This window comes from Natator depressus, chromosome 2 (assembly GCF_965152275.1).
Source record: "Natator depressus isolate rNatDep1 chromosome 2, rNatDep2.hap1, whole genome shotgun sequence".
Lineage (NCBI taxonomy): Eukaryota > Metazoa > Chordata > Testudines > Cheloniidae > Natator > Natator depressus.
In genome coordinates this window covers 55,400,900-55,414,006 of record NC_134235.1, presented here as the reverse complement: position 1 = coordinate 55,414,006, position 13,107 = coordinate 55,400,900, and the positions used below count along the sequence as shown (strand labels likewise).

The 13,107-nt window shown below is 45.9% G+C and overlaps 2 protein-coding genes across 3 annotated transcripts in view; one reads left to right on the top strand and one right to left on the bottom strand.

Moving 5' to 3' along the window:
- ELOC (elongin C) overlaps positions 1-1,061 on the bottom strand; it is a 28,562-nt gene extending 27,501 nt beyond the window's left edge. The window contains exon 1 of one of the 2 annotated variants that reach the window (XM_074944221.1): positions 863-1,061. The gene's annotated coding sequence lies outside the window, so the exon portion shown is untranslated. Of the gene's footprint in view, positions 1-439; positions 632-862 lie in introns of those variants that run through there. The other variant, XM_074944222.1, reaches the window with a different exon arrangement.
- A 5,213-nt stretch (positions 1,062-6,274) lies between these two features.
- TMEM70 (transmembrane protein 70) lies at positions 6,275-9,790 on the top strand. Its single transcript, XM_074943049.1, has 3 exons — positions 6,275-6,523; positions 7,509-7,620; positions 8,561-9,790. The coding sequence occupies exons 1-3, from the start codon at positions 6,275-6,277 to the stop codon at positions 8,989-8,991; spliced, it is 792 nt and encodes a 263-aa protein (XP_074799150.1). The 3' UTR covers positions 8,992-9,790.
- The last annotated feature ends 3,317 nt before the right edge of the window (positions 9,791-13,107 follow it).

The window sequence follows — 13,107 nt, the reverse complement described above, 5'->3', positions numbered from 1 at the left end:
GTTCAGAAGATATCCAGCATTTTTACTCAAAGAACATTATGGTATTTGGAGAGCAAAGCAAGAGGGGCCTTGTGCTATATATGATTTTCTCCCTTCCCCCAAGCATGAACCCTGTAGTCTAAATGGTTTTAATGATCTGTAAGCGATCAGAAGTGCATGAAATAAAATAGGAAAGAAAGGTATGTGGATATCTGTCCTTTCCCTTTAGTGCCAGTCTTCACTCACAAGCTGTAACACAGATGCGGGATACTGCAACTTGTGAAAGAAGACTATCATTAATGAGAACCTTTAGTTTCTCTTTTCTTCACACAAATACATTACTTTACTCCCTACAGATATTTAAGAGCATTTAGACTATCAGTTCAGGTTTAAAAGGAAGGAGACAATCACATCTATCTCAAGGCAAATCTCACTTTGGTACCTAAGCACGGTAACCTACCTTAAAAAGGTTCCTAAATACCTCCATCCTTGGGATTTTTGTAACGGAATTATTTCCTTCCCTTTAGGGAGGGGAGGGGAAGGAGGCGGCTCCCCCACTGGCGGAGGAAGCCGTCAAAGCAGAGCAACAGTTACAGGACTGCTTGAGAGAGGATTTTTGTTGTCGGTGTGTGGATTCCCTGAACACGCCCCCAGCCTCCCCCCGCCCAGAGATGAGTAATAAGATTTCCGCCCAGGGGGTGGCCGCTTCTCGGAGCGGGGCCTGGGCCCTGGCCCGGCGAGCAGAGGGCGAGGCCCGCTCCTCCCTCAGGAGGAAAAGCCTCGGCGGCAGCGACCCTCCTCCCGCCGCGAGACGAAACGAGGGGGGGGGGCAGCCTCTCAGCTCGCGCCCCCTCCACTCCAGCCAGCCGTGGCGGGGACTCACTTGTGTCAGCTTCGCTGCCTCCACTCCCTGCTCGCAGGGCCCCCTGTTCCGGGCCAGCTGCCTCACAATCACTTCCGATAGGTCAAAGGTTAGCACCGCCTGCCGCCACCATAGGGACAGACAGCGTTCCAGCCTCCTGCCCTTGGACGGTTTACCAAGCCCAGGTCCCAGCATGCCACGGGCCGCGGCAGCCCGTGTCCGCCGGAAGTATTGCATGCTGGGAGATGTAGTTCGCAGCCCGCACTCTACGGGCTTGGGGACGGCTAGCGGGAGCTGCTCCACCATGGTGGAAATGAGGGTAGGTAATCGAGGGCCATGTTGTGTCCCCAGTTGGTGGATGGCTGTATTGCCAGCTCGCCAAAGTTCATGAGTCCAGCATTCCACCCGAAAAATAATCACTGGCTTAAAAAAATTCCCAAGGATTTACATTTGGGTAGGGTGACCTGACAGCAAGTGTGAAAAATCAGGATGGGGGTGGGAGGTAATAGGAGCCTATATAAGAAAAAGACCCAAAAACTGGGACTGTCCCTATAAAATCGGGACTTGTGGTCACCCTACATTTGGGTTCTTTTTATTTGCCATCTGGTTTATCAACCTTTAGGGCTTACATTTTCAATTTTTTTCCTGCAATGGTACAGGGCTAGAAAGTTACTTTTCAAAACAATAATAGCTGAGATTCAGCTCAATCTCCACAGATCAAAGGCTCAAGTTCTTGAATAAGAATATAATGCTCCCTACTCAAGCTTGATAGGAAGGCAATGACACATTGGGCCCATAGAATATGGGGATCATGACAAACGATCTGTGGCGCCCCTAAAATCAAGGTGAAACGCAAGGAGCACCTAGTTATGGATCAGGACTCCATTGTGCTAGACCAGATACAAACACAGAAAAAAAAGGTGATCCTTGCCTCAAGAAGCTTACAATCTAAGTATAAGATGAGACAACAGGTGGATGCAGACAGGCAGGAGAGTACAAGGAAACAATTATTAGCATGATAGGCAGCGATGTCAGCATATGAACAGCCTAATCATTGTCAAGTTTTTTGTAGGCATCATAGCAAAGGAGAGTTTTAAAGAGGGATTTTCAGGAGGATAATGAGGTAGGTTTGCAGCTGTGTGCTCCTCCCAAGTGTGAGGGCAGCTAGGTTTGCCAGGTGTCCAGTTTTTGACCGGAATGTCCAGTCGAAAAGGGACTATGGCAGCTTCGGTCAGCACTGCTGACTGGGCCGTCAAAAGTCCAGTTAGTGGTGCAGTGGGGCTAAGGCAGACTCCCTACCTGCCGTGGCTCTGTGAGGCTCCCAGAAGCAGCGGCATGTCCCCTGTCTGGCTCCTACATTTAGGAGCTGTGGCCAATGGGAGCTGCAGGGGTGACGCCTGTGGACGGGGCAGCATGCAGAGACACCTGGCCGCACCTCTGCATAGGAGCCAGAGGTGGGTCATGCTGCTGCTTCCGGGAGCTGCTCGAGGTAAGTGCCACCCAGAGCCTGCACCCCTGACCCCTCCCATGCCCCAACCCTCTTCCCCAGCCCTGATCCCCCTCCTGCCCTCCAAACCCCTTGGTTCCAGCCCTGAGCACCCTCCTGCACCCCAAACCCCTCATCCCCAGCCCCACCCCAGAGCCTGCATAACCTGCCAGAGCCCACAATCCCCCCAATCCCCTACCTCAGTCCTGATCCCCCTCCCACCCTCCAAACCCCTCGGTCCCAGCTTGGAGCACCCTCCTACACCCCAAATCCCTCATCCCCAGCCCCACCCTAGAGCCCGCACCTTCAGCCGGAGACCTCACCCCCACACACACACCCCACCCGCTGCCTCAGCCTGGAGCCCCCTCCCACACCCTGAACTCTTCATTTCTGGGCCCACTCCAGAGCCTGCACCCCCAGCCAGGGCCCTCACCCCCTCCTGCACCCCAACCCCAATTTCGTGAGCATTCATGGGCCGCCATTCAATTTCCATACCTAGATGTGGCCCTTGGGCCAAAAAATTTGCCCACCCCTGCCTTAGGCCCTCCTATTTTTAGGCCCTACTAGTCAGGCAGGGGGCGCAGCCAGGGCCGGGTGAGGGGGAGAGCGAGCTTGCACATATAGCCTGCTGGAGCGCTCCTGCTAGCAGGAAAGGCAAAGCAGCCCCATGTGGCTTGGAAGGACCTCAGCCAGAAGCCTGCTGCTTCCGCTCCCTCTAGTGTATGTCTCCCCATGCTGCAGGAACACACTGCCAGGTATCCAGTTGACACTGGTGACTGGACACTAAAAATCCAGTTACCATAGAAACCTGTGCTAGCTGTGGGTGTAGTTTAAACAGGCATTTTCCCCCAGCCGCCCCCACCCCCAATTTCTTCAGAGCTCTGCTTAGCTGTCAGGGAGGGAAGAAGCTCCCTCTGTCCCTCTCCCGGGCTGAGGCTGGCAGGTAGCTCCATGACACTGCCTCCTGGGTCCTAGTGCCTGTTACCGTCATCTTCTATGTATGCTGGGTCCCATTTCTGGACAACTGGTGAGTGCCTGTGGGGGGCAGAGCAAGGAGGTTGCAGGGGGAAGAGGCAGTACCAGAGCGGTAGGGTGGGAAGCTTGCACAGAACCTGCACACACTCTATCCAGCTCCAGCCAGAACTATTGCCCCTCCCTTGTATAAGGAATGAATTCCCACACATTTGTAGGAAAAACAAAACAAAACATCCCATTCTGGATACTATTTCTTTAACATTTACAGTACCTTCCATTGAGGGACTTCAGAATTATGATGCTCCATGTTCAATACTGTATTGAACTGTACTAAAAATCTAAGAAATCAATTTTTTTTCTTTGATGTATTTTTCTGTACTGGGATGCATGGGCAACCAAGTTCTTTCCTTATGCTTAGCCTAGTTCCACAGGCCAATGCATCTTTGTACTTTTAAGGGATTGCAAAAGCACTGGAGGAAGCTCAACACACAATGTTGTAGGTTTCTCCCTCCCCTCTCCCTCAAGGATTTTAGCAGGCTATGATAGAAAGACTGGCTGAATAGGCTAAAGGCAGGTTCTGTCCATTTGCTGGTTCTCTAGCAGTTCAATCCATCGTAAAAGTACCTCACATTTAATTTCTTTTGAGTTTCATCCCAAAAACTTAAAGCTAAATAAACCTGAAGTTAGTCCTCATTTTTCTGTCCCAACTCAAACTAACTTCTTTCCCGAGTGGAAAATGTTGGGTAAGCATGGAACGTGTGTGATTTGAGAAGGTAATGAGAACACAGGCCATTTCCTGCTGACAGTTACACCTGTGTAGCCTTATTGACTTCAGGGAGAACAGATTTTTGCACAATAATAGATTTTGGTCCCTTCTGCTTTTTCACACCTCATATAAGCGTCTCATTCACTTTCCTCCCCTAAACTCTGAGCACTTTAAGGAAAAAAAATAAGCAAGGTGTGCTTGATTTACACATGCAAATGAAACAGGAGTCCCTTCATTCTACACTAGCCTTAAACAAACACCAGACCTGATGTAACAAGGGTGTTACTACAGCAGCCTTGGTTGGACGGTTCTTTTGAAAGATCCTTAATGGTTCTTTTAAGATGCTGATTTTCAGTGAAGTCTTTTTGTTCAGGGGGGCAGAGAACACAACAGGGAATAGCTCTGTTTTGTCAACTCCTCGTCTTTCAAAAGCTGAAAGCCTTTAGATTAAGTTTGTTTAATGTTTGTACAGTGATTTTGAAGAGCTAACATAGTACAGAAGTGCTAAATATTATGACTGGGCAACCATCTAAAGATCTGTGTCACTTCTAGCTTACCATTTTCTTACAGGAAGCTTAAAACAAACAAATGCAAACTGCTGGAGCACACAGAACTCATGCTTAAAAAACCTCATGTCAGAGTTGCTGATCACACATTCTAGAATAGATAATACTTAGTCCTGCCATGAGTGCAGGGGACTGGACTAGATGATCTCTCTTGGTCCCTTCCAGTCCTATGATTCTATTCTATGATTCTAATTGTGGAAGAGCTTGGTGACAGAATGGCCTGATGTGGTGAATCACTGGAGATTAACTACACAAACTGGGTATCATCCCACAAATAATATTTGGGTTCAATGTGAAAATAGTAATTTATTGCCCTCAGTTAGTGCAACACTGGGAGGCAGCTTTCAGAGCAAGACAGCCTAAAACACAATGCTACCCAATGACAGGTTTCAGAGTAACAGCCATGTTAGTCTGTATCTGCAAAAAGAAAAGGAGGACTTGTGGCACCTTAGAGACTAACAAGCTGTAGCTCATGAAAGCTTATGCTCAAATAAATTTGTTAGTCTCTAAGGTGCCACAAGTCCTCCTTTTCTTAATGCTACCCAATGTAATTTTCCCACTACTACTTCCTCTACTCCAGTGGATTTTACGCCTGAGTGGCTTTCTTTTACATGATAAAAGCTGGCTGCATCCCAGACTGCAGTCAGAGTGAGATAGGGTATGTGGTGTAGAGTCCATAGCTTGGGGTAAACACCTGCAGGGCTTGGCTTTGCACTGTGCCAAGTGGAGAGCTGAGGGTAGAAGCACAAGGTTGGAAGACGTGAGCAGGATGGGGAATGTTGCAGTGTTCATCCTCATACAGATGAGCACTCCACTACTTAGGAGGAAGGAGGCCTAAGAGAAGGACAGTGTAGCATCCCTCATACTACCTCTTACTCAGAAGTATCTGTTTGAAGAATTGAGTGTAGTGAGAGTAGAATAAACTTGTTAATTTTACATAAATAAATAATATGTAAATATGTATGTAGAGACATGTTTGATGACATCATAATTTTTTTTGCAATATGTAATTCATAGGTAGGCCTTTCCCTCCCATTAGCCTTAGGCCCCTCATAACCTTAATCCGGCCCTGGTTGTAAATGGGTCCCCCCAATGCGGCTGTAATTGAAATGTAGCTAGCACATTATTAAAGTTCTCCTCTTAATGTTCATAGCACCCGGCTTTCAGACTGTTGGCAAACAGTTGTTGCAAAAATGCACTAGCTCACTGGTTTGACACAAGTGTGAAAACCGTGAGCCCGATCCTGCACGCCACAGAAGTTAGTGGGAGTTGAAGTCACACAGCACTTGGCAGGTTTAGCAAAGCTCTTCCCAAACAACCCTGCAGACACTGAGGCTGAGCCTGTACCACCTAGCGAAGAACCCAACGGGACTGGGTTTGCCACTGGCTTGAATGGGATTCGGATGTCTGCGAGGTGTGGCTGCCTCATTGCAAGGGGAACCAACACTACAGGGCTGCCGGAGGTCTGGGTTTCTCCCCCTGGAAGCGCTCAGCTCCTGAGGAGAGTTACTATTGGAGGGGGAGAGGCAGCTGGCCCAATCCCCGGCAGCGAGAGAAGCGCCTTGGCTCCTCCCCTTCCTGGCCTGCCCCGCTGCGGTGCGCGGGGATCCGCTGAGAGCGGCCGGGACCGGGTGTGGGCGATGCCGCTCCTGGCTGCGGGCGGCTGCCGAGCCCGGGCGATGGCGTTCTGGCTGCGGAGCGCTGGGCGGTGCGCAGCTGCCGCGCTTCCTGGTCCGCCCGGGAGCCGCGCAGCAGCGGCGTGCGGCCCCCGGTGGGCGGCTCTGAACGACTCTCCAAGCGCGTCTAGTGGCGGGGTCCCGGCGCTGCCGCTGGCCCGAGGTCCAGGAGCAGCTGGAGCCCTTCCCAGGGCTGAAGGGAGAGTAGAACAGGTGCAGGAGCGTGGGACGCTTTCCTTGTAGCTGGGCTGCGGGCAGGGGTGGAAACCTCCGATCAAATAGCAGAGGGAGAGGCAGGGGTCTTGGTTGAGGAGGCCGACCCAGCGACATCCCCGCCCCCAGTGTATTGGATTAATTTCCTTGTTCCTGAACAGCAAAAGTAAATGCAAAATCTCCCCAATTTGAATCCATTTTAAATCTTCACTGTTAATGGTGCGTTTAACAAAGTGTTTGCTGGTGGATAAGATTAAAGGGGCAGAGTAGAGAATGTAAAATGTGTGAAAGATAAGGTGTGTCCAGTTACTGCTGTCTATCTACCTAGGTGCTTGCCAATACAAGCACCTAGGTAGATGGACAGCAGTATAGCCAACCCCAAGTGTTTGGAACTCAGGAATCAGGCCCCCTAAATCATACAAGATTAGCTTAAAAATAACAAGTTTTTAAAAAACAGAATCTGGGTTTGTTTGTTTTTTTTTTAACTTTCTGAGTTCACATTCTTTTTCTTTGTAACCATGTGGGCTAGAAATTTTCTTTTAAATGAAATATGAGGTTCTCATTTAATGGCAGGACTCTAGGAGCTGGGGATTCAAGTAAACCATGGCATTTTATCACAATTTGCACAGTATTTGAAGAGCTGGCAGTGCTGAGGATTGATAGATGGGTGACCAGAGACTTGCAATGAGCTTGGAATGTGTGGCCTTCTGCCTGTATACAGCGCACCACTGAAATGTCTAGGGATGAAGGGTTTTATGGCTGCATATCCCATTTCTAATCTCCTGAATCATTAAATCCTCTGTTTCCTAACATTTACAAATTAATTAAATTTACTGATATCTATTAAATTCTTGAGTTCAGTTGTAATGTAATTAATTTTTAGCCTCTATCCTGTTATAGATTCAACATCTACATCAGAAGAAATCTGAAATGTATGTAGACGATGCTAATGCTTTATTTGCCATGTGCTGCTTTCATCCTGTAGATCATATTTTCTCATGTGGCATCTGTTCGCTGCTTCAGCACCTCCTCCTTTCATGGGCAACCAGAAGATGGAAGACTAGTTTACACTGGGAATCTGGCAAAGACAGTGTTGGGTATGTGATTGAAATTGAAATGTATTGTTTGATTTATCTATACTTAAACATGTCTTTAAAACATAGTTTGCTGTTGGGAGTGGAGCCCTCCTGTTTCTTCAGGTATGCACGAAGGGCCAACTTGTGATCCCCTATATAGTTGTATAACCAACCCTAAAGGCTCAAATAAAATGAGTCAGATTCTAAAAAATCACAAGATATGTTCAAAAATGAGCCACACTCTAAAAAAGAACCATGAGATTGCCCCCCACCCCCTGCACTATGAACTCCTCATTTCTGGTCCCACCCCAGAGCCCTCACCCCCTCCCACACCCCTGTCCCCTGAGCCAGCCGGGTGAAAATGAGTGAGTGAGGGTGGGGAGAACGAGCAACCGGGGGTGGTGGTGGAGTGAGCAGTGAGCGGGGCCTCGGAGAAGAGGTGGGGCTGGGAGTGTGACAAGGGTGTTTGGTTTTGTGCGAGTAGAAAGTTGGCAACCCTAAGTAGCGCAGTAGTGAAGACAAGCCCTAAGTTCAGTCCTCTGTGAACAAAGTACATTTATTCCCTCCCAGTTAAACTTAATGGAAATATTACTCTTCTCTAGCAATATACAATATTTGATAGTTATAGCTGAGTTCATAATAGCTATGCTTTTGCATAAGCAGTCACTACACTACCAAGATTTAACTTGTTACTTTGTGAAACGTTTTGATAACTAGAATATTAAAGGTGTTTCATAAGACTTAACTTTTAGTTTATTAACCATAGAGAAGGAGAAGGGCTGAGGGCTTTGATTTCCACATGATGACTTCAGAAGTTCCACGATAAGAAGGGATTAACTGGATCATCATTTAATTTAGCAACTGAAGTAAAGCAGTGGGTATATGAGAACAATGTATATAAAGGACTGTAGGGGTAACTTTGATCATAAACATTAACCTATGATTTTCATCTCTTATACAGGTGTGAAGTTTTTCTCTTACTCTACGAGCATATTTAGCTTTTGCATGATGCCCTACATCATCTTCAAAACTGGCATTGGAGTTGAAAGTGTGATTTTACAAACTGCCTTTTACGGCATTGTAGGATTCTTTACCTTTATAACACCAGTTACCCTGCATCTACTTACAAAGGGCTATGTGGTTCGATTGTATCATAAAGCTGAGACGGACACATACACAGCCATTACATATAATGCTATTTTGGCAGAAAAAAGAACTGTGTTCCATCAGAGGGATGTCAAGGTTCCAGACATCAGCAAGATGTTTACAACATTTTATGCCAAAACTAAATCAATGCTTGTTAATCCAATGCTTTTCACATATCCACAGGACTATAACCATCTCATGGGCTATGACAAACCTTTTTATTTTGACTTGGAGGAACAAAAATAATCCAGTGAAAGCAAATAGAATTAGACGATAGAGTGAAGGTGACTGTCTTTTTTTGTATTTGTCCAGTGCATCATTTCTAAAACCACACACAATTCTATAACGCGTCCATAAGTGTCAGCTAATTTAGAGTTTCTTTATCATATTTCAGAATGTATAGAAACCTAAAGCTTTTTTAATTTCAAACAATCTGAAGTCTCCTCAGATTTAAAATGAAAATAGATGCTTATTTTGTCTCAGTTTGATTTCTGCTATTACAGTAATGAAGAGAAGGAAAATGGATTTGATCTTAGTTTTATGCTGCAAGCTCCCTAATACAATATTTTAAAGGAACCATTCCTTAAAAAAAGCAACATTGACTAATCAAATAGACAGATAAGAATTTTGAAGCCCCAAAAAAGGGTCTGTGTCTTAAAAAGTGAAAGGGCCAGATTTTTTGGCTTGTCTTGTTCAGATGATATAAAGCAGGGGTGGGAGCTGCAGGGACAGGGCAGCACACCGAACCGCCTGGCTGCGCCTTCACGTAGGACCCGGAGGGGGGACATGCCACTGCTTCTGGGAGCTGCTTGACGTAAGCGCTACTGCTTGAGGTAACCCCTGATCCCCTCCTACGCTCCAACCCACTGCCCTAGCTCTGATTCACCTCCTGCCCTCAGAACCCCTCAATCCCAGCCCAGAGCACCCTCTTGCACCCCAAACCTCTCATCCCCAGCCCCACCCCAGAGCCTGAACCCCCAGCCAGATCCTTTGTACCCCCCCGTGCCCCAATCCCCTGCTCCAGCCCAGAGCCCCCTCCCACACTCCGAACCCCTCATCCCCAGAGCCCGTACTTCCAGCCAGAGCCCTCACCCCCCACCCCCGTGCCCCAGCCAAGAGGCCCCTCCCATACCCTGAACTCCTCATTTCTGGCCCCATCCTGGAGACCACATCCCCAGCCAGAGCCCTCACCCCCTCCTGCACCCCAATTTCTTGAGCATTCATGGCCCACCATACAATTTCCATACCCAGATATGGCCATCGGGCCAAAAAAGTTTGCCCACCCCTGGCATAAAGGAAGTAGAGACTGTCCATAATTCCCCAGGTGGGAATATTCCCAGCATGAAGGAGTCCCCAGGAAGCAGATAGCTACTGTTGCTGGCACCACAACTCCTTCCCTGCAGCTCTCTCTGGAAGGCACCGAAGGAGTATCTGGAGCACAATGCACTCTGGCTATCCCTAGTTGCTGGATGGTCCCTTGGGGATTGTGCAAGTTAGCTGGAGCAACTCCCAAGTTACTCTAACCTGTAACAAGACTGGGGTGGAGAAACTGTGAGCCCATAGCAATGCCTCAATAGCCCCCCTGCTGTGCTCAATAAAAACAGCTCAGCAGAGAATGTGGTCCACTGAGATAATGCAGCATGTATATTTTACAACAGAACTGACTGCAGAACGTAGTTAAATAGGGTCCCACTCCATGCTAATGAAAGCTCTGAAGCAAAAGAAATCTCCCGTGGAGTACTGCATAGTCTTTTGGACTCTATTTTCTTTGGAATTCATAACACTGCAAAGAAAACAGCTTGATTACGAAGAGGTTTAGCTTCTGAATTTCTCTGTCAAAATGGATTGCTTAGATCAGTTTTACTCTATACAGAAATTGGATTTCAGTGTTTCTTTTTTAGAAAAAAAGAAGGTTTGGAGATGTAAGCTGATAGGTTTTTTGTTTGTGGATAAATATTCAATTCCATCTAAAAAATCAAGATGTAATGAAAGGCTTAAAATACTTTGAGGTTTAAAAAATTGATTGAATTGACAAATAATGTAAAAGAAGTTCAGATGAATCCTTTTATGCCAGCAATACACTTTATATTAGGGCAGCGGTTCTCAAACTGTGGGTCGGGACCTCCTTTGAATGGGGTCACCAGGACTGGCTTAGATTTGCTGTGGCCTGGGGCTGAAGCCTGAACCCCACTGCCCTGGGTTGAAGCCAAAGCCTGAGGGCTTCAGCCCTGGGCTGCAAGGCTCAGGTTGCAGGCCCCCTGCCTGGGGCTGAAACCCTTGAGTTTTCGGCTTCAGCCCTTCTGCCCAGAGCGGTGGGGCTCGGGCTTTGGCCCCTCGACCCAAGGCAGTGGGACTTGGGCAGACTCAGGCGTCAGTCCGCTCTCCTGGGGTCATGAAGTAATTTTTGTTGTCAGAAGGGGGTCATGGTGCAATGAAGTTTGAAAACCCCTGTATTAGGGGAATCTCTTGGTGCTAACATACTAAAGAAGTTACCTTTATGAAGAAAAAATAATTAAGATTTCTCCTAAGTTCCAATTTGGCAAAAAGGCTTTTTGATTACAGTCTGTTTTCTTATTTTAATGTCTCACTAAAGAGAGACAAAGTATCTATATTTTTATATATTTTTATTCTATGTATTGATCTAACTCTCGACACATTTGTTGAATCATTTAAAAGCAAACCAAGCTATGGAAGGATTTTTGTGGAACTTTTCTTGTTTCAAAATGGTTATACATCTTAAAGACCTGTTCCAACTCTCAGTGAAGAGACTCCTCAGGTAAGCAATAAAATGCAAGAGGCGGTGTGTCTGTAAATGATGGTGAAAGAGATGAGACCAAAGACAGATGATTCAGACCACCTGAAAAGTATAATAATTGCTCTGAAATCCACTGTTTGAAGTGTTAGTACTGAGTGAAATAGAATTTTATACACAACTAAAAGAAATCTATACGCTCTTGCATTTGCTTGGTCTCACAAAGGAGCTCCTAGTTCCATGCAATTTAGTATCTGCTGTCATGGAAATTTACTTTAAAAAGATATCAGCTATGTTCAGTCTCCTGCTCTCCTTTTTTGATACCTGTTTGCACAGGCTGAAGTTGGCCTGAGCTCTTTTAAAGGAGGGAGAAATGGGAATTTACAAAGGAAGGAAAAGAACATAGGAATTAGATGAAAGAAAGGGGCTTGTATTTAAATGCTTTAAAACATAGCAAAATTGTCAATTTTCCCTCCTCACTTCTGCAACAAAATTTTCACTGCCATTTAAAGATTTTTGACAATTCAGAATTTTACTGATTAAACTTAAAATAGCCACACTGAGCTATCAAATCCCATGACCAATTTTTAAAATGAGGGGGGAAAGTGAAACTATTTTATCTATCTAGTTGCATCATAGTTGTGACACATATAAACATAGGCTAGTTGTCATGCTCTTTACTTAGTGTTGATAAGTTTATATATACACTAACAAAAGTCCCAATACCAACAAGTGAAAAATGACATCTCATGACTATGGTGTAATCCAGGGGTTGGCAACCTTTCAGAAGTGGTGTGCCGAGTCTTCATTTATTCACTCTAATTTAAGGTTTCGTGTGCCAGTAATACATTTTAACATTTTTAGAAGATCTCTTTCTATAAGTCTTTAATATATAACTAAACTATTGTTGTATGTAAAATAAATAAGGTTTTTAAAATGTTTAAGAAGCTTCATTTAAAATTAAATTAAAATGCAGAGCCCTCTGGACCGGTGGCCAGGACCCACGCAGTGTGAGTGCCGCTGAAAATCAGCTCACGTGCCACAGGTTGCCTACCCCTGGTGTAATCCGAGGTTGATATATCATAGTTATGCCACTAATGATTGATGGCAGTGGTAATCTTGCAGCTTTTTTGTTGAATTTAGACATTTAAAATACAATTTTATTAATATCACATACAAAATATGTCTTTGCCTTTCAGCATTATATAAGATCACATTTACTAGACAAACAGTTAAAACATCTTAGATGGTTTTTATACTGAGAGTTTATAGAATAGTTATAAACAAGTTATGGAGCAAATTGTGAATTCAGAAATATCTCAGCCAATTATAGTTGAATTTAATTTCTTGGCAGACTGTAATCCTTTTCACAATTACAGGGCTAACTACACCTTTGAGCCCCCTCTCTTTGATCCCCTTCAGATGCTAGGTCCCTGCACCTGCATTTCTATCTGGGTGGAATCCTGAGATTCTCCTGCTCTTAGACTGGATTCCCAGGTTACAGCACCTTGTGTACCAACTGTGATTATTCAGCAGACCTGACTGGTTTCAGCACCTGCATGTCTTTCCCTTCGGAGTTGTGACAAGTGGGGAATAGTGACCCAAAACAG

Excerpts from the sequence above, each read along its gene's own strand:
- TMEM70 (XM_074943049.1), top strand. The coding sequence starts at position 6,275 with ATGCCGCTCCTGGCTGCGGGCGGCTGCCGAGCCCGGGCGATGGCGTTC. Across the intron at positions 6,524-7,508 it reads CTGAAGGGAGAGTAGAACAG|ATCATATTTTCTCATGTGGC; the intron begins GTGCAGGAGCGT and ends TTCATCCTGTAG. Across the intron at positions 7,621-8,560 it reads TCTGGCAAAGACAGTGTTGG|GTGTGAAGTTTTTCTCTTAC; the intron begins GTATGTGATTGA and ends TCTCTTATACAG.